At 45.1% G+C, this 21,927-nt stretch overlaps 1 protein-coding gene across 1 annotated transcript in view; it reads left to right on the top strand.

Annotated features, from left to right (window-relative positions):
* Window positions 1-1,129: 1,129 nt before the first annotated feature.
* Window positions 1,130-21,927, top strand: part of LOC137333406 (cyclic nucleotide-gated channel beta-1-like) — a 128,502-nt gene continuing 107,704 nt past the window's right edge. The window contains exons 1-10 of the mRNA XM_067997557.1: window positions 1,130-1,243; window positions 2,210-2,258; window positions 4,966-5,035; window positions 5,720-5,834; window positions 10,950-10,974; window positions 11,976-12,336; window positions 15,232-15,412; window positions 16,734-16,776; window positions 17,416-17,478; window positions 20,695-20,965. Coding sequence (XP_067853658.1) covers window positions 1,130-1,243; window positions 2,210-2,258; window positions 4,966-5,035; window positions 5,720-5,834; window positions 10,950-10,974; window positions 11,976-12,336; window positions 15,232-15,412; window positions 16,734-16,776; window positions 17,416-17,478; window positions 20,695-20,965 — 1,292 coding nt within the window. The remainder of the gene's footprint in view (window positions 1,244-2,209; window positions 2,259-4,965; window positions 5,036-5,719; window positions 5,835-10,949; window positions 10,975-11,975; window positions 12,337-15,231; window positions 15,413-16,733; window positions 16,777-17,415; window positions 17,479-20,694; window positions 20,966-21,927) is intronic.

The raw sequence follows: 21,927 nt of genomic DNA, 5'->3' as shown, positions 1-21,927 counted from the left end.
CCCATCCACCACCCTAAACATTCACTCCCTTCACCACCGGCGCACTGTGGCTGCAGTGTGTACCATCCACAGGATGCACTGCAGCAACTCGCCAAGGCTTCTTTGACAGCACCTCCCAAACCCGCGACCTCTACCACCTAGAAGGACAAGAGCAGCAGGCACATGGGAACAACACCACCTGCACGTTCCCCTCCAAGTCACACACCATCCTGACTTGGAAATATATCGCAGTTCCTTCATTGTCGCTGGGTCAAAATCCTGGAACTCCCTTCGTAACAGCACTGTGGGAGAACCTTCAACACACGGACTGCAGCGGTTCAAGAAGGCGGCTCACCACCACCTTCTCAAGGGCAATTCGGGATGGGCAATAAATGCCGGCCTCGCCAGTGATGCCCAAATCCCATGAATGAATAAAAAAAAGCAGAGGCTCCATCCCTTACGAGGCTGAACAGGATCTCCCAGATTTGACAGGGACCCAGTGTAACCAGGTCCCTAACTTCTTCATGTGGTTTCTACTGGGCCCTCTGCTGTATGCACATTTTTGCACAATTACTTTAAATTTTTCAGCTCCTTTGGCCTAGAGAAGAATTTCTCTAAAAGCTTTTTATTTGTTTAAAAAATTAACACTTTGGCCCTCGAGCCATCCTGTTGCACCTCCATGGCGTTTGATGCCCTACCATGTAGCCAATCTTCAAGATGCCGGCTGTGCGCCTATAGCCCTTGATGGTGGGGGATTTATTCACATTATAGTACTTCTCCATCCTGCTGCCTCCATGACCTCCGTTGTTGTCCCAATTCCGGATCTCCCTCAATTTTTTTTTATTCGTTCATGGGATGTGGGCGTCGCTGGCGAGGCCGACATTTATTGCCCATCCCTAATTGCCCTTGAGAAGCTGCAGCTGCCATTCCGCACTAAAGCAGGGAAAGTAACGTTGTATTTCTTTGCAGAACCCAGTGGCTAAAAATATGTCTCGTTCACATCTTAACATTTATGTGATCATATTCCAGTGTTTCAGTGTGGTTACAATATCATCCCTACTTACAACCTATCATATTAACTTACAACCTATCATATTAAAATCATTATTTTGGCTTTCTGATTTATCTCTTTCTCCATCTTCGAAACAGGATGTTTACCTGGATAGCAAAAGTTGGCCCGCAAGCCCCTCAGCCAGTCGGTCATCTGGAGACCAGGCCTGAGGAGAAGGCTGGCTCTCAACCTGCAGAGGAACTGCCAGAGGGGGTAAGAGACAGAATTGTATTCTGATCACTGTTTGGCAACCTTTGATAGGCAAGACAAGGGATCACAAACCTTTTGAGTCCTTTTGACTGAAGTGTATGAAATAAGGAAGGTCTTCAACTCAACGATTGGCTGTCACAGAGCATTGATGGATTTCAATCACCCATCACTAGATGCACCATGCCTGTACCCCATAAACTGACAGAATTGTTTTACATCGCATGTACAGCACAGAAACAGGCCATTCGGCCCAACTGGCCCATGCCGGTGTTTATGCTCCACACGAGCCTCCTCCCACCCCTCTTCATCTAACCCTATCAGCATATCCTTCTATTCCTTTCTCCCTCATGTGTTTATCTAGCTTCCCCTTAAATGCGTCTATGCTGTTCACCTCAACGACTCCTTGTAGTAGTGAGTTTCACATTCAGTTTGTGTCAGTAAAAGGCACATTGGACAGAATCTTTATTTTTGGGGATTACGGTGTTGGCAGCTTCTCTGGATGTTGCTATTTCATTAGCGGCTACTCGGTCTAGAGTCACTACCAGGAGAAGAGTCAATTTGGGATGTAATTTCTTATAAAAAATGTCTCTGGAATGCCCTTCAGATCTCAGATCCATCATCGGGCTATGTAGACCATCTCCTCCAATGGGATTGAGGGATAACTCAATTCAGATGGGATTATGAACCATATGAACTATTTTCAGCTGGGATTAAATATTGTCTCGTCTACCTCTTCTGCTGGGATTGGGGGCGTGTCGGCCATCTCCTCAGTTAGGATTGAAGAATGCCTGTATTCTTTATGTTTTCTAACTGTCTGTTGTATTGCAATGTCTATTTTTCTTTTAGCAGTTTTTATAGAGTGTGCATAACGCTGATTTAGTAATTTGATATTAAAATACCAGTCAATGATTGGTGTGGGTTTCAATTCTCACTTTCCCAACTAGTCGTCTGTTTTTACTTCCAACATAGAAAACGGTGAAAGCTGAAAGTACAGAACAAGTACCTAAAAATGAAACAGGTGAGTTTAAATATATTTATTATATAATAAAAACAGTGAATAAGCTGCAGCATTCTATTGATTCTGTGCTTTTAGGTGATTCTATGAGGGTCATATTCTGTGATCCATTAAGTACAGTAAGGCTCACCTAATATTACATGACAGCCCACTGTACAAAGCCCGAACTCCCCCATCACAGCAGTAAGAGTAATCCTCCATGTGTGTACCTGACTTATTTTCAAACTAAATGTTGATGTCCATTGCACTCCTGTTGTGTTCACGATGAAGTTAAAGCTGAACTTGTTTAATTAAAAATCTTTCTTCCGGGCCCGTTATATAGTTAATCCTGATTCTTCATGTTGCCAACCATGTTCAGTAATGCAGCTGATCGCAGCACATATCAATCCTGATTTATTGAAAATTCTTGTTCAAAATGAAAGATGCAGGGTTTAGAAAGTGAACACATCATGATTAGAAACAAATCTGTACCATCTGTATTCCCCACATCCCTCATAGAGAAGTATAAATATCACTGTGATAATATACTTCACTGGGTCTCACCACATGCCTTAGGTCACTGAGTGCCCTGTCCTCCCCTCACACCTGCACCATTATGGAAGACTGCGAAGAATCCCGCACCAGACCAGGCCCTGCTGCAGCCCTGTCCATCCCACTCTTAGCGAGGCTCACACTGGAGGCTCTGCTCTGCCTTCCCCTTGTGACTCTGTTCTACCTTCCTCCCTCTGTTCCTTGGTCATGAACTTGTTCTAGGCTGCTCTCCTTGCCAGCACTTTGTCCAGCTGTCTGATCTGCAGCCTGTTATGCCCCATCATTTTCTGATCCATGTCCAGTGGCCACTTCTCTCCACACTTCTGGCCACTCAGGCCTCGTCTCCTGCTTTTCGTCAAGTCCGTCAACTCGTTCCACTGTTCCCCAACTGATCAATTTTGCTCCTCTAAAATTTAGGGCTTGTTCCATTTTGCAATTGCCCCACAGCCTGCTCTTTGCTGGCCAGCTTGAAGCAATAAAGAATACTGGGCTCAAGGCAGCATATCAGCAGGTAAGAGGGGAGGTATTAGGGATTGATGGTGAGGGGGATGTTAGTGAGCGAAGGGGGAGATACATGTGGGGGGGCATAGGGTAGAGAACTCACAGTAGCAAAAAATTTAAAATATTGATTTAAAAATATTCCCACCCAGCACCAGCCCCATCTGCAACTCAAATAGTAATTTTAAAAAATATTCCTGGGCTACTCTTGGCACCCTCATAATGGTGAGAAACTATTAAATGTTGGTGTTCAGAGAGACTTGGGTGTCCTTGTACAAGGAACACAAAACGTTAGTATTCAGGTACAGCAGGCAATTAGGAAAGCAAATGGCATGTTGGCCTTTATTGCAAGGGGGTTGGAGTACAAGAGTAAGGAAGTCTTACTACTGTTGTACAGGGCTTTAATGAGATCTCACCTGGAGTACTGCATCCAGTTTTGGTTACCTTATCTAAGAAAGGATATACTTGGTCTCCTTATCTAAGGAAGGATATACTTGCCTTGGAGACGGTGCAACAAAGGTTCACTAGATTAATTCCTGGGATGAGAGGGTTGTCCTATGAGGAAAGATTGAGTAGAATGGGCCTATACTCTCTGGAGTTTAGAAGAATGAGAGGTGATCTCATTGAAACATAAAAGATTATGAGGGGGGTTGACAGGGTAGATGCTTAGAGATTGTTTCCCCTGGCTAGAGAGTCTAGAACTAGGGGGCATAGTCGCAGGATAAGGGGTCGGCCATTCAAGACTGAGATGAGGAAGAATTTTTTCACGCAGAGGGTTGTGAATCTTTGGAATTCTCTGGCCCAGAGGGCTGTGGATGCTCAGTCATTGAATATATTCAAGGCTGAGATCGATAGATTTTTGGACCCTAGGGGAATCAAGGGATATGGGGATCGGGCAGGAAAGTGGAGTTGAGGTCGAAGATCAGCCATGATCTTATTGAATGGCAGAGCAGGCTCGAGGGGCCGTGTGGCCTACTCCTGCTCCTATTTCTTATGTTCTTATAATGAATTACTTTTTGTTTCATTAATGCATTTTCAGTAGCCCTATTCTATTTGTTCCTTCTATATATTTCATTAACAAATTTTAATGCAATCCTTTTGATTAAATCTCTGGTCCTTTTATTCCAGAAATTTTGGATCAACTGTATTTTATTTCTTCCTTTTATTTAATTCATAAATCCATGACAAACTTCTTGAAGTAGATAGGTGCTGCTTTTATATAAGTAAGTATTTGCATATGCAAACTGCATTAAATGCCTAACCCTATTACTGTCAAATTATTACCATTTTTATTTAATGTTATTTTTTTCTCACTGAACCCATTCCATTAAATAACCACTCCTTCTATTTAAATTATAAATGTTGGCAGAAGCCCCCATTGCAGGAAAAGCCCACTATTTTTAATCAGTGATTCTCTCAATTCCTCCAACTTTCCATCAGCAATGTGATGGGAGAGCCACTAGTTATATATTAAAACGAATATCTGATTTTCTTGATAATATAAAGGGATAATATTTGTGTATCTTGTTTTCTTGGTTTTTTGTATCAATCATAAGGACAACCTGGCAAAGTATCTATTGTAGAGAGGCATCAGAGACAGAGCAAAGTGCAATCCCTGTTCTCATCCTAATCTTACTGAAAATCTCTGGAATATGCTAAATTTGAGGTGTTTCCATTGCAGGAAGCTGTTCTGACACAGAAGTAGCACATCCTGAACCTGGCCAGATTCCAGCGCCCAGTGCAGTGACCAGGTACGAGGCACAGCTTGCCTCAGCTTATACTTTGATATGCGAAGACATTTGAGACAAGGTTTTATTTTTGTAAAATTTCACAGGTTTTTAATGTTGTCCTTGGGATACATTTTGTAACGAGCATTGTCCGATAAGATTTAGATAACTGATCAAAGAGGCTGCGTTCTGGCACAAGATAATCATTTGCCACAGTCTTGTACTCTGTGGCAGTAAGACTTCTCTTATGTGTGAGTGTTCCCATCTCAGAACTATGAGCTGTTTATACGTAGTACAGTTTAAGACTGATCCTGTCTGCTATATCCTGTTTGAACCTGGCTTAACCAAAGACCTCGTTCGCCTTGCTCTCAGTGTTCCCACTAGGGCCAGTGACCACATTCTCCCTCTCTCTCACTTTGCAGGATTGTTCCCGCTAGGGTCTCGAACACATCTTCCTTTTATTTAGGTTCTCCTGGATGCCTCGTTGACCTCATTCTTCTCTCTTTGGCCTGCCTCCATTAGCACCTGTGATTTTATTCTATTCTATATGAATGGTACCTAGGGATATTTGTCTCTCTGGTCTGGGTGATTTGGGTTCAAATGAGAGTGAGAGTGATATTTTATAGAAAGGGATTTGCTTTTTGTACCCCAAAGTATCTGATATTTTTTGACTGATGCCATTATTTTGTTTCAAATACTTCTATACAGTCCTGTTGGGGGTGTCCTGGTGTGGATTGCACAAAATCTGAGCAGAGTTATTCCAGTTAGCCCCCCACTGCCGAGAGCTGCCCTTGCTGCACCTGATTCTGGAAAGGATATAGAGGTAATTGTCTCCACTTCGATAATTGCAGCACCACCTTTAAAAAAGCCGCCTCTAAGTTAACAATATATTTCATGTTTTTATGTAACTGTTCTATACAATGAGAAGAAGAATCATACATTGGAATGGTGTGTAATAGGAATATAACATGGCATGGTATTTAATAGGGGGATGGAATAGTACACTGGAATTCTGTACAACAGGGGAGGTGAATGGTACACTGGAATTCTGTACAACAGCGGAGGTGAATGGCACACTGGAATTCTGTACCGGGGAGGTGAATGGTACACTGGAATTCTGTACAGGGGAGGTGAATGGTACACTGGAATTCTGTACAGGGGAGGTGAATGGTACACTGGAATTCTGTACAACAGCGGAGGTGAAAGGTACACTGGAATTCTGTACAGGGGAGGTGAATGGTACACTGGAATTCTGTACAGGGGAGGTGAATGGTACACTGGAATTCTGTACAGGGGAGGTGAATGGTACACTGGAATTCTGTACAACAGCGGAGGTGAAAGGTACACTGGAATTCTGTACCGGGGAGGTGAATGGTACACTGGAATTCTGTACAACAGGGGAGGTGAATGGTACACTGGAATTCTGTACAACAGCGGAGGTGAAAGGTACACTGGAATTCTGTACCGGGGAGGTGAATGGTACACTGGAATTCTGTACAGGGGAGGTGAATGGTACACTGGAATTCTGTACAGGGGAGGTGAATGGTACACTGGAATTCTGTACAACAGCGGAGGTGAAAGGTACACTGGAATTCTGTACAGGGGAGGTGAATGGTACACTGGAATTCTGTACAGGGGAGGTGAATGGTACACTGGAATTCTGTACAGGGGAGGTGAATGGTACACTGGAATTCTGTACAACAGCGGAGGTGAAAGGTACACTGGAATTCTGTACCGGGGAGGTGAATGGTACACTGGAATTCTGTACAACAGGGGAGGTGAATGGTACACTGGAATTCTGTACAACAGGGGAGGTGAATGGTACACGGGAATTCTGTACAACAGCGGAGGTGAATGATACACTGGAATTCTGTACAACAGCGGAGGTGAATGGCACACTGGAATTCTGTACCGGGGAGGTGAATGGTACACTGGAATTCTGTACAGGGGAGGTGAATGGTACACTGGAATTCTGTACAGGGGAGGTGAATGGTACACTGGAATTCTGTACAACAGCGGAGGTGAAAGGTACACTGGAATTCTGTACAGGGGAGGTGAATGGTACACTGGAATTCTGTACAGGGGAGGTGAATGGTACACTGGAATTCTGTACAACAGCGGAGGTGAATGGTACACTGGAATCCTGTACAACAGGGCAGGTGAATGGTACACTGGAATTCTGTACAACAGGGGAGGTGAATGGTACACTGGAATTCTGTACAGGGGAGGTGAATGGTACACTGGAATTCTGTACAACAGCGGAGGTGAATGGTACACTGGAATTCTGTACAACAGGGGAGGTGAATGGTACACTGGAATTCTGTACAGGGGAGGTGAATGGTACACTGGAATTCTGTACAGGGGAGGTGAATGGTACACTGGAATTCTGTACAGGGGAGGTGAATGGCACACTGGAATTCTGTACAACAGCGGAGGTGAATGGTACACTGGAATTCTGTACAGGGGAGGTGAATAGTACACTGGAATTCTGTACAGGGGAGGTGAATAGTACACTGGAATTCTGTACAGGGGAGGTGAATAGTACACTGGAATTCTGTACAGGGGAGGTGAATAGTACACTGGAATTCTGTATAACAGGGGAGGTGAATGGTACACTGGAATTCTGTACAACAGGGGAGGTGAATGGCACACTGGAATTCTGTACAACAGGGGAGGTGAATGGTACACTGGAATTCTGTACAACAGGGGAGGTGAATGGCACACTGGAATTCTGTACAACAGGGGAGGTGAATGGCACACTGGAATTCTGTACGGGGAGGTGAATGGTACACTGGAATTCTGTACAGGGGAGGTGAATGGTACACTGGAATTCTGTACAACAGGGGAGGTGAATGGCACACTGGAATTCTGTACGGGGAGGTGAATGGTACACTGGAATTCTGTACAGGGGAGGTGAATGGTACACTGGAATTCTGTACAGGGGAGGTGAATGGTACACTGGAATTCTGTACAGGGGAGGTGAATGGTACACTGGAATTTTGTACAGGGGAGGTGAATAGTACACTGGAATTCTGTACAGGGGAGGTGAATGGTACACTGGAATTCTGTACAACAGGGGAGGTGAATGGTACACTGGAATTCTGTACAACAGGGGAGGTGAATAGTACACTGGAATTCTGTACAACAGGGGAGGTGAATGGTACACTGGAATTCTGTACAACAGGGGAGGTGAATGGTACACTGGAATTCTGTACAACAGGGGAGGTGAATGGTACACTGGAATTCTGTACAACAGGGGAGGTGAATGGTACACTGGAATTCTGTACAACAGGGGAGGTGAATGGTACACTGGAATTCTGTACAACAGGGGAGGTGAATGGTACACTGGAATTCTGTACAGGGGAGGTGAATAGTACACTGGAATTCTGTACAACAGGGGAGGTGAATGGTACACTGGAATTCTGTACAACAGGGGAGGTGAATAGTACACTGGAATTCTGTACAACAGGGGAGGTGAATGGTACACTGGAATTCTGTACAGGGGAGGTGAATGGTACACTGGAATTCTGTACAGGGGAGGTGAATGGTACACTGGAATTCTGTACAACAGGGGAGGTGAATGGTACACTGGAATTCTGTACAACAGGGGAGGTGAATGGTACACTGGAATTCTGTACAGGGGAGGTGAATAGTACACTGGAATTCTGTACAGGGGAGGTGAATGGTACACTGGAATTCTGTACAACAGGGGAGGTGAATAGTACACTGGAATTCTGTACAGGGGAGGTGAATGGTACACTGGAATTCTGTACAACAGGGGAGGTGAATGGCACACTGGAATTCTGTACAACAGGGGAGGTGAATAGTACACTGGAATTCTGTACAACAGAGGAGGTGAATGGCACACTGGAATTCTGTACAACAGCGGAGGTGAATAGTACACTGGAATTCTGTACGGGGAGGTGAATGGTACACTGGAATTCTGTACAACAGGGGAGGTGAATGGTACACTGGAATTCTGTACAACAGGGAAGGTGAATAGTACACTGTAATTCTGTACAGGGGAGGTGAATGGTACACTGGAATTCTATACAGGGGAGGTGAATAGTACACTGGAATTCTGTACAGGGGAGGTGAATAGTACACTGGAATTCTGTACAGGGGAGGTGAATGGTACACTGGAATTCTGTACAACAGGGGAGGTGAATAGTACACTGGAATTCTGTACAGGGGAGGTGAATGGTTCACTGGTTGAGGTGAATAGTACACTGGAATTCTGTACAGGGGAGGTGAATAGTACACTGGAATTCTGTACAACAGGGAAGGTGAATGGTACACTGGAATTCTGTACAGGGGAGGTGAATGGTACACTGGAATTCTGTACAGGGGAGGTGAATAGTACACTTGAATTCTGTACGGGGAGGTGAATGGTACACTGGAATTCTGTACAACAGGGAAGGTGAATGGTACACTGGAATTCTGTACAGGGGAGGTGAATAGTACACTTGAATTCTGTACAGTGGAGGTGAATGGTACACTAGAATTCTGTACAACAGGGGAGGTGAATGGTACACTGGAATTCTGTACAGGGGAGGTGAATAGTACACTGGAATTCTGTACAGGGGAGGTGAATAGTACACTGGAATTCTGTACAACAGGGGAGGTGAATGGTACACTGGAATTCTGTACAGGGGAGGTGAATAGTACACTGGAATTCTGTACAACAGGGGAGGTGAATGGTACACTGGAATTCTGTACAGGGGTGGTGAATAGTACACTGGAATTCTGTACAGGGGAGGTGAATACTACACTGGAATTCTGTACAACAGGGGAGGTGAATAGTACACTGGAATTCTGTACGGGGAGGTGAATGGTACACTGGAATTCTGTACAACAGGGGAGGTGAATGGTACACTGGAATTCTGTACAGGGGAGGTGAATGGTACACTGGAATTCTGTACAACAGCGGAGGTGAATGGTACACTGGAATTCTGTACAGGGGAGGTGAATGGTACACTGGAATTCTGTACAGGGGAGGTGAATGGTACACTGGAATTCTGTACAGGGGAGGTGAATAGTACACTGGAATTCTGTACAGGGGAGGTGAATAGTACACTGGAATTCTGTACAGGGGAGGTGAATAGTACACTGGAATTCTGTACAACAGGGGAGGTGAATGGTACACTGGAATTCTGTACAACAGGGGAGGTGAATGGTACACTGGAATTCTGTACAACAGGGGAGGTGAATAGTACACTGGAATTCTGTACAGGGGAGGTGAATAGTACACTGGAATTCTGTACAGGGGAGGTGAATAGTACACTGGAATTCTGTACAACAGGGGAGGTGAATGGCACACTGGAATTCTGTACAACAGGGGAGGTGAATGGTACACTGGAATTCTGTACAACAGGGGAGGTGAATGGTACACTGGAATGTTAAAACAGTGGAAGTGAGGAATGATACTCTGGAATTCTATACAATAAGGTGATTCATGGTATATTGGAATTTAATATGAAGGCAACATGATCAGTTTTGTTGGAATTTGATACAATAGGGAGGTGAATGGTATGTTGAAAATGTATACAATAGAGAGGTGAATGATTTATTGAAAATATATACAATAGGACAGTGAATTATATATTGAAAATGTATACAATACAGATATGAATAATATTTTGAAAATGTATACAATAGTAAGGTGAATGGTATATTGAAAATGTCTCCAGTGTGATGAGTGTTATATTGAAATGTATACAATAGAGAGGTGAATGGTATATTTAAAACGTATACAACAGGAAGGTGAATGGTATTTGGGACTTCATACAATGGAGGTGGGTTATTTTTGCATTGTATCCTGTCCACCTCAGCTCTGCCTTTGTTCATATTCCACTTTGCTTGTAATTCCATGAGTCACCAACATTTGTCTATTTTCTTATTTTTTATTCAACACCTAAATATGGATTCACTGATGCAGATTAAGAAAGAAGAGCCAAGAGAAGGTAAATATTTATCACAAATTAGGCCAAAATGAGCAATAGCAGACATTTGATTTGCTCAGATTGCACCATCGGAAACCTAGGCAGAAAGTTTAGTTATTGGTGATGTCCAAAGTAGAACAGATGGATTTCTGAATGTGACTACCTGCTTGGATTAAAGTCCACAATGTGGTAGAAAGCAGTTTTATATTGAGTTGCATGCTATGTTACATTGTGGTGATGGTAACTGTTGGCTGAGTATACCATTATTCCCTTTTCCTTGTTAAGTCATAGATTTACCATTATTAAACATTATACAATGGTTCAAATCCTGCTGGGTCAATGGGAGTGTTTATGGGAATATTAACTATTTCCTAGAATATTCATTTCTTTATGTATTTATAAATCCAGCAGCCACATCTAGTGACAGAGAATGAGTGCTGCACATACTTTGTTAAAATTAAGTCCTGTCTGAACCTTTTCTTTTGGAGAAAACAGTGCTGCATTTAATTCAGTGATTTATGCAATGGTTCCCAAATGTGTTCTCACAATATATATTTGAACAGATTAGGAATTTAGATAAACTGTTGTTTGCTGTTTTTTACATCCTTTCCTCAATTTTCTCCCCCTCCTATTCAAGGCAGTGACTTCTGCGGTACATTTCCACAGGCACTGGTTGCCTTTCAGTACCTACCCCACAAAGCCATTCGTCTTGTGTGATCCTAGATTGGTAGACTATTTGACTGTGGGGGCACCACATACTGAGCAGAGTAAGGCCAATTATCTCAGCACAGACTGGGGAATGAACCTTGACCTTTCTGGTGGGCATGGCTCAGCTACCCACTGCCTCAACCATCTGAACTACCAGGGAAGCTCCTAGAATTATATGCAGTCTGAGGAAAGATGACCATTGCATAAACTTTTTGATATAATTTAATCCTCTTTAGGAAGTCATGTAGCACAATATAGCTGGGTCTTCTTTTGTGAGATTAAGAATTCTTCAGTGTGTTTATTTTTATTGACAGAGACTAAGGCACCTCCACCAGGACCAGATCCAACTCCAGCACCTCCAGGACCACCAGCAGCTCCAGAGTGTGCTCCAGCTCCAACTTCAGAGAGTGTTATTGTTCCAGCTCCAGCTCCAGCTCCGGCTCCAGCTCCAGCTCCAGCTCCGGCTCCAGCGAGTGTTCCAGCTCCAGCTCCAGCTCCGGCTCCAGCGAGTGTCCCAGCTCCAGCTCCGGCTCCAGCGAGTGTTCCAGCTCCAGCTCCAGCTCCAGCGAGTGTCCCAGCTCCAGCTCCGGCTCCAGCGAGTGTCCCAGCTCCAGAGACCCAACCACTAAGTCAACCACCACCTGTTGCAGAAACCCCATCTGTCCAGGACCAATGGTAAGCTGGATGTAATCAAAGGAAATGGCTTCTTTTTTTTAGACAATTCAAACTGTGTTTGGAATGTAATTCTTCATTCATTATGACCCACTTATCACGACTAAAGTTTCTAATCACCTGGGAACCAGCCTTAGAGGCTAACCTTGGCTCAAACCAGGTAACAATGTTTCTGTGAAATGCTGTGAAATCTTGGGTCTGATGGCTGCAGTCATCTTTGACGTCTCAATGCACTTTTTCATCAAAGCGTTATCCATTTTGGACCAAAACAGGATAGATCTGATCTGTTTTTAAACAGTGAAAAGCTAGGAACAGTGGCGATCCAAAGAGATTTAGGGGTCCATGTACACAGATCACTAAATGTAGTGGTCAGGTACTAAAAATAATCAAAAAGACTAATAGAATGTTAGCCTTTATATCTAGAGGGCTAGAATATAAAAGGGAGGAAGTTTTGTTGCAGCTATACAAAGCCCTGGAGAGATTACATAAACTAGGCTTGTATTCCCTGAAATATAGAAGGTTAAAGGGTGATTTAATTGAGGTTTTTAGGATGGTAGGAGTGTGGAACTCTCCCACAAAAAGCAGTAGATGTTAGCTCAATTAATAATTCTAAATCTGAGATCGATAGATTTTTGCTAACCAAGGGTATTAAGGGATATGGAGCCAAGGTGGGTAAATGGAGTTAGGTCACAGATCAGCCATGACTTCAATGAATGAAGAAACAGGCTCGAGGGGCTGAATGGCCTACTCCTTTTCCTATGTTCCTACGTACTCATCTTTTGTGTCGATAATAATTCTTCCAGTGAAGATACAAACATATGATAATTCAATCTTTCTCCTCTCAGGACCACCGAAACAGGTGGTGGTCAGTTAATGTTGACTTTTGTCAGTTCTAAGTTGCTTCACTGAAGCTAAGGCCTCCTCTATAGTAAGGTAGTGTAATCAGCAACTGTATCACACCAAAATAGTGTAGACCTGTGCAAAAATATATACAGTGACTTGAAATATTTATAAAACTAAAAAATCTATTTTATATGTCTTCAGGGAGAATTATTGAGTGTGATGGACTGAAGATCTCATTAATAGCTTTGTTAAGCTCCTGTGGTTAAATTATTTTTCAATTGTTTTTTCTCTATTTATCCCATTTCGCAACAGTGCCACAGACACTCAGTAAGTTTTGGAATCTATTGGTGCTCACTAATCTCTCCTGCTGCATCCTGGCCCACCGCTCTCTCTCTCTGATTGCATCACTTTCTCCTCTATGACCTCTTGCTCTGTGTTCTCTGGTGTGTCCTCTTCTGCTGCCTGTGGTGCCTTCTCCTCTCAGCCCCGTTTTGTTGTGCTGTCTGTGCTGCACTGCTCCTGGCTGATACTGTCTGTGCTACACTGCTCCTGGCTGATACTGTCTGTGCTACACTGCTCCTGGCTAATACTGTCTGTGCTGCACTGCTCCTGGCTGATACTGTCTGTGCTACACTGCTCCTGGCTAATACTGTCTGTGTTGCACTCTCTATTCTCCTGGCTGATACTGTCTGTGCTGCACTGCTCCTGGCTGATACTGTCTGTGCTGCACTCTCTATTCTCCTGGCTGATACTGTCTGTGCTGCACTCTCTATTCTCCTGGCTGATACTGTCTGTGCTGCACTCTCTATTCTCCTGGCTGATACTGTCTGTGCTACACTCTCTATTCTCCTGGCTGATACTGTCTGTGCTGCACTCTCTATTCTCCTGGCTGATACTGTCTGTGCTGCACTGCTCCTGGCTGATACTGTCTGTGCTACACTCTCTATGCTCCTGGCTGATACTGTCTGTGCTGCACTGCTCCTGGCTGATACTGTCTGTGCTACACTCTCTATTCTCCTGGCTGATACTGTCTGTGCTGCACTGCTCCTGGCTGATACTGTCTGTGCTGCACTCTCTATTCTCCTGGCTGATACTGTCTGTGCTGCACTCTCTATTCTCCTGGCTGATACTGTCTGTGCTGCACTCTCTATTCTCCTGGCTGATACTGTCTGTGCTACACTCTCTATTCTCCTGGCTGATACTGTCTGTGCTGCACTCTCTATTCTCCTGGCTGATACTGTCTGTGCTGCACTGCTCCTGGCTGATACTGTCTGTGCTACACTCTCTATGCTCCTGGCTGATACTGTCTGTGCTGCACTGCTCCTGGCTGATACTGTCTGTGCTACACTCTCTATTCTCCTGGCTGATACTGTCTGTGCTGCACTCTCTATTCTCCTGGCTGATACTGTCTGTGCTACACTCTCTATTCTCCTGGCTGATACTGTCTGTGCTGCACTCTCTATTCTCCTGGCTGATACTGTCTGTGCTACACTCTCTATTCTCCTGGCTGATACTGTCTGTGCTGCACTCTCTATTCTCCTGGCTGATACTGTCTGTGCTACACTCTCTATTCTCCTGGCTGATACTGTCTGTGCTGCACTCTCTATTCTCCTGGCTGATACTGTCTGTGCTACACTCTCTATTCTCCTGGCTGATACTGTCTGTGCTACACTCTCTATTCTCCTGGCTGATACTGTCTGTGCTGCACTCTCTATTCTCCTGGCTGATACTGTCTGTGCTACACTCTCTATTCTCCTGGCTGATACTGTCTGTGCTACACTCTCTATTCTCCTGGCTGATACTGTCTGTGCTACACTCTCTATTCTCCTGGCTGATACTGTCTGTGCTACACTCTCTATTCTCCTGGCTGATACTGTCTGTGCTGCACTCTCTATTCTCCTGGCTGATACTGTCTGTGCTGCACTCTCTATTCTCCTGGCTGATACTGTCTGTGCTACACTCTCTATTCTCCTGGCTGATACTGTCTGTGCTACACTCTCCATGCTCCATGGGGAGACATAAAATTGTTTTAAAACAGCAGAGTGCTTTTTGCAGGGATGGAGGTGGAGGCGGAGGTGGAGGTGGAGGCGGAGGCGGAGGCGGAGGCGGTGGAGTGCTCAGGTGGTTTGTGCAAGAGCTCGGAAAGGTGTTACCACAACCTGAAGAAAGACCTAAACCAACCAGTCTCACTGTGGCAGCAGCTGAGGTGATCACCATTCCCCAGGAGGAGAAGGAGGTGTGTACATCCACAGACCTTTTGGCTGGTTGTGTGTCAGGAAGAGAGCTGAGTGGGACCCTGCACTGAATGGAAAGCATGGTGCTAAGAACATAAGAACTCGGAGCAAGAGTAGGCCATACAGTGGCTGGAGTGGGACAGCAATGCTGTCATCCTGAGAGAGGACAGCGGGTTCATGTTCCATGGAGCCACTACCACTTGCTGCCTCCTGTTATGTGCCACCTTCTCCTGCAAGAAAGCGGGAAGTGTGTCTGTGAGTGTCCTGCAGGATGCTTGGGTGATGTAACTATCATGGTGTGTGTGACCTGTGAATTGTGGGTGGGTGGTAATGTGTGAGGGTGAGAGGAAGCATCTGATTGGAAGAGTTGAGTACTGATTGAAAGAGTTTGTTGGTAGGTGGGTGATGGGGGGTGTAGTACGTGGTGCAGTGGATGCGGCTAGTGGTGCAGTTGGTAGGAGATGACAGTTGACCTCACACACCTTGACCACTCGTGTCAAAGCATTGAACTTCTTCCTGCACTGCATCCATGTTCATGGTGCTATGTGCCTGGCATTGACCTCGTTCCCTACTGTCTCCCACTGCCTCTTGAACATATGTCTGGGGGGGCCTCTTTCCCCCCTGCGGATATAGGATGCCCCTCCTTCTGTCCACCTCTTGCACCAAGGCCTCTAGTGCATCATCAGAGAACCTTGGTACATGCTGTCTCACAGACCTGGTACAAATTCCAATCGGCAGATTGGTGGGGTCTGGTGTGCAGATTGGATGATGTGGGATTTAGTAGTGTGCAACCTTTATTCAATGTTTTAAAATAACTCAACAGTTTGTAAACATAGGGACAGGACCTGCATCTGTGTTTTACGTGTGCGATGTCTGATCTCTGATTGGACTCCGTGCGGACCCGTATCTTATATTTTGCAAATAAGAGGTGCAGGCTGCCTTTAAGTGGTGCCAGCCACTCGCGATATTGGTGCCCCCTCACTGGTGAGCAGCCACTCAACAACACAGGTAGCGCTGGTTGGACGCAGCAATCAGGTAAATCACCAGGCAGCACGAGCGTTACGTGTTGCCTGCATCTCAACGACCGAGCGTGGGTTAATCGCGCACCGTGACCCCCACGCCCAGTTTCGGGGGTTATCCGATAATAACTCCCAACATCTTCTGCTAATGTATCGGGTGGATCGTATGTACCGCAGGAACTCTCCACAATAAAGTCACCGGCTTCACATCCCAGACCAGCCGTGTGGTATTCTCCATCTATCATTAAAAAGTGGTAAAACTTTCTTGTAATTATTAACCCCAAAATTTTATTTTTTGATACAGGAACCTAAAATACCACCGAAAGAGGAGCCTCCCACTGAAACGAGTGAGTCTGTGGAGCTGAATGATGATTATTAAGAATTTTAATGTCGCTCATTGTTACAGTAGTTTATTTGGCAAAGGCTCTGAAATTCCACAGGGATTCTCCCATCAATCGCTATAACTCCAGCGGGTGATTATGTAGAAATTACAATAGGGAAACAGACCATTCCCCCAATCAGACCTTGTTAGTTCTTATCTTCCACATGAGCAGTAGTCCTAATCCTATGTGCCTGCTCTATTTCCATATCCCTTTATTCCCCCTTTCCTTTAACAACCTATCTAACCTATTCTCATAAGGTGACGGTGGGGGTGATTTTAAACCCCAAGAACGGGTGGGTTGGGGGCGGGTGGGGGTTGAAAATAGTTGTTTTTTGGGTCGCGATTACAACCTGGCTTCATTTCCGGGTTTAACGTCGGTGTGTAAAAGTACAGGCTTACCAAAGATTTTGCGGTCGCGACCCAAAAAAACCAACTATTTTTAACTCCCCAACCCACCCGTTCTTGGGGTTTAAAATCACCCCCATTGTCTCTGCTTCGATCACTAACTAAACAGGCTTGCAGCCTTCTTTGTAAAATAGGTCCTTCTTATTCTCTGTCCTAAAGCTCTTACGTTTAATCTTAAACCTATGTCCCTTCATTTTAGACCCTTCAACCACTGGAAACAGTCTGTTTCCTTTCATTCATTCTCAGGATGTGGGTGTCGCTGGTAAGGCTGGCATTTATTGCCCATCCCTAGTTCCCTTGTACAGCTGAGTGGCTTGCCAGGCCATTTAAGAGGCAGTGAAGAATCAACCACATTGCTGTGGGTCTGGAGTCACATATGGGCCAGACCGGGTAAGGACGGCAGGTTTCCTTCCCTAAAGGACATTAGTGAAGCAGTTGGGTTTTTACGACAATCCGACAGCTTCACGGTCACATTTTTACAGAACCTTTCAAGTCTTTCTTTGTATTTGTATTTTCTCATACCAGGCAACATCCTAGTGCACCTGTACTGTATCTCAACATCCTTCCCATAGAGTGGAGCCCAAAACTGCACACAGCTCTCCAACTGTGGTCTTACTAAGGAGGTGGTAAAATGGCCGTCAGACGCTTCCTGCTGCGCTCCTGCTTACTGCCATTTTAACCGCGCTGTTCTTGGTCTCGGGAAAGGCACCTGGCAGGACAGGCGAGGACCTCATTAATATGTAAGAGTCGGGGTCCTATGACACAATTTGGACCCTGATGTGATTTTAGCTTCCGATCGCGGCCATGGCGCACTGTGCCAGGCCCGTCAGTGAAGCCTGACGGCTAGCACCAGAGTGGGCAGAACAGCCCCAGGAAGCTCTGTATATTCAATTTTTTTGTGGACCAGGAGGAGCAGTGGTTCTCCTCCAGGCACCACATGGCAACCTCGGACTTCCCCTGCCCCAGGCTTCCCTCCCCGAGCACGATCCTCCCTGGACCTCCCTCCCCTCCCCCTCCACCGACCACTTAGTGCTGGGGATCGTTACTTCGGGTTGCCAGCAGTGGGCACCTGCCGCCCAAAATCCCACTCCCGCCCGCAGGCCAGGTAATGTTTCCTGCTATTATCGACTGAGAGTCCAACATCGAACATGGAAGCAAGACCTGCTAGTTAAAATCTCTCTGTGCTTCACGCGTTGCCGTCATCGGGCCTTCCCACCCACCTCGTCCCCGCACTCGCGCCCCGAGTTACAATTAGGGCTATAAATTCACCATTGAATCTTGACTTTTATATTCTATACCTCTTGCCATAAAACCCAGCATTCCATTTGCTTTTTCTTATGGCCTTATCTACTTGAGGTGCTGCTTTTAATGTCCTGTGTACCTGAACTCCCAAATCCCTCTGCTCTCACACATCACCTAAGCTTCCCCCATTCAAAGTGTTCAGAGGGATTTGGATGTCCTTGTACAAGAAACACAAAAAGTTAGCATGCAGGTACAGCAAGCAATTAGGAAAGCAAATGGCATGTTAGCCTTTATTGCAAGGGGGTTGGAGTGCAAGAGTAAGGAAGTCTTACAACAATTGTACAGGGCTTTGGTGAAACCTCATCTGGAGTACTGTATACAGTTTTGGTCTCCTTATCTAAGGAAGGATCTACTTGCCTTAGAGGCGGTGCAACCAAGGTTCACCAGATTAAATCTTGGGATGAGAGGGTTGTCCTATGAGGAGAGGTTGAGTAGAATAGAGTCATAGTCATAGAGTCATGGAGTCATACAGCACGGATAGAGGCCCTTCGGCCCATCGTGTCCGCGCCGGCCATCAGCCCTGTCTACTCTAATCCCATATTCCAGCATTTGGTCCGTAGCCTTGTATGCTATGGCATTTCAAGTGCTCATCCAAATGCTTCTTGAATGTTGTGAGGGTTCCTGCCTCCACAACCCTTTCAGGCAGTGAGTTCCAGACTCCAACCACCCTCTGGGTGAAAAAGTTCTTTCTCAAATCCCCTCTAAACCTCCCGCCTTTTACCTTGAATCTATGGCCCCTTGTTATAGAACCCTCAACGAAGGGAAAAAGCTCCTTAGTATCCATCCTATCTGTGCCCCTCATAATTTTGTACACCTCAATCATGTCCCCCCTCAGCCTCCTCTGCTCCAAGGAAAACAAACCCAATCTTCCCAGTCTCTCTTCATAGCTGAAGCGCTCCAGCCCTGGTAACATCCTGGTGAATCTCCTCTGCACCCTCTCCAAAGCGATCACATCCTTCCTGTAGTGTATAGAATGGGCCTATACTCTCTGGAGTTTAGAAGAATGAGAGGTGATCTCATTGAAACATACAAGATTCTGAGGGGGCTTGACAGGGTAAATGCTGAGAGGTTGTTTCCCCTGGCTGGAGAGTTTAGAAATAGGGGGCATAGTCTCAAGATATGGGGTCGACCCATTTAAGACTGAGATAAGGAGGAATTTCTTCACGCAGAGGGTTATGAATCTTTGGAATTCCCCACCCCAGAGGGCTGTGGATGCTGAGTCGTTGAGTATATTCAAGACTGAGATCAATAGATTTTTGGACTCTAGGGGAATCAAGTGATATGGGGATCAGGCAGGAAAATGGAGTTGAGTTTGAGATCAGCCATGATCTGATTGAATGGCGGAGCAGGCTCGAGGGGCTGTATTGCCTAATCCTGCTCCTATTTCTTATGTTATGTTCTTAAAGTATAATGATTACTTTTCCCTAGGGACCATGACATGGGTTTGGATAAAGGGAACTTAGAAACATGGATGGAGAAGAGTCAAATCCCAGCAGCACAGAGGGGGATTCTTGGACATTGGGATTGGGGGGATGTCGAGAGGTTGGGATGAAATCTCAGAGCCATAAAGCTATTGGATGGAAGAAATCTACTGAATTGAAGTCCTTTTTAAAATTGTCCACTGTGTCTTATTGGTAGTTGACGACTTGCTCATCTCCATCAGGTTTAATATTATCCTAGAAAAAGCAATGTGCCATGAGCAAGATTACTTGATGCCAACAATATTGTCGTGAATTTTTCTACATCTCTTCATCTGTAGTTTGCATATTAGTGCAGAAGAGACAGAGATGGGGAGAGCGGAGGAGATGGAATGAGGAGGATGAAAAGACAAAGAGGTACAGGTGGAGAGAAAGTCAGAGAAAGAGAGAGAGAGAGACGATCAGAAGGATGATGGAGATACATCCTGAATTGATGAGGGCTAGCTGTTCATATCATTTTCACAATATCCTGACCTTATTCAGCTGGTTTGGGAGAGAATTGATGGTCTTCAGGCACAATTAAGTTTGACCAACGAGCTCCAGTTGTGAAATAGTCTCCAGTAAAATTTCTACAGGGCAATGACAATGCTCCTCAGTAACGAAGCTTTGTCCTCTGGTTAAGAGTTTGAACAATGAATTAGGACCGTTGATTGTTCTTAGAATCTGAATTTTTAATGATTTTTTTCCTTATTTGTCAGAGCCTGAGCCTCAGCCTGAGCCCGAGCCTGAGCCTAAACCTGAACCTGAGCCTCAGCCTGAGCCTAAACCTGAACCTGAGCCTCAGCCTGAGCCTAAACCTGAACCTGAGCCTGAGCCTCAGCCTGAGCCTCAGCCTGAAGTGAAGGTGGAAATCGTTGTGGTAACTGAGACTTCTAAAGAGACCACTGATCAACGGGCAGAACCCCCTGCAGACACTGCACCCACAGTCAAGGCCGTCGAAATGCCCCACTCTTCTGGTGGTGGCAGCAGGTAAAAAAAAAATACCCAACACTGAAAAGTAGACCCTTGGAATGAATTTACGTGTTGTCGTTTGTAAAGCTGGCGTAGTCAAAGTCACTTTGCAGCTTTACTATTCCCACTAAAATGCCAGGTTAGCTTCAGCCTGCAGGCCTGTTTCTTCTCACAGCTCTCAGCTTTCGCATTACTCTTGTTAAAGACATTACCGAAACTTCACAATCCTAATAACCAGCACTGCCACCGTTGCTATACAAACAGGCGACACATCATTGTCACAGCCTTCCCCAAATAAAAGTCAACCAAGCAAATCTTACAGCATGGCTATATCCTAAGAACCCTGACACTCACTTCCCATCACTGAATCTTCTTTCTAATAGCCAGTTCATACACACATATATATATATATATATATATGTTTCATCAGTGCATCTGCTGCCAAATAATCAACAGTACATGCACTCCATTACTGTATCCTCTTCCTAGTAACACACACACATTCCATCACTGTATCCTCAACAACAACTTGGACTGCAGGACCTGAGCACATGATCTAAGCTGACAATTCAGCTCATTACTGAGGGAGTGCTACATTGTTGGAGATGCAGTCTTTTGGATGAGATGTTAATTCGAGGCCCCATCTGTCTATTCAGGTGGACGCAAAGGATCCCACTGTACTTTTTTAAAGCAGATCAGAGAATTCTTCTGGTGTCCAGGCCAGCATTCATCCCTCAATCATCTCCACCAAAACAGATTAACTGGTCATTCATCTCACTGCTATTTGTGGAAGCTTACTGTATGCAAATTAGCTGATGTGATTGCCCACAAAAACAACAGATACTACATTTCAAAAGTAATTAATTGACTGTGAAGCGCTTTGGGACGTCCCGAGAATGTGAAAGGTGCTGTGTAAATGCAAATGATTTTCTTCTTTATATACCAACTTTTGCTGTAGCAAAACATGGAAGGCACTTCAC

Source organism: Heptranchias perlo, chromosome 16 (genome assembly GCF_035084215.1).
Source record: "Heptranchias perlo isolate sHepPer1 chromosome 16, sHepPer1.hap1, whole genome shotgun sequence".
Taxonomy (NCBI): domain Eukaryota; kingdom Metazoa; phylum Chordata; class Chondrichthyes; order Hexanchiformes; family Hexanchidae; genus Heptranchias; species Heptranchias perlo.
This window is presented reverse-complemented; position numbering and strand designations above follow the sequence as displayed.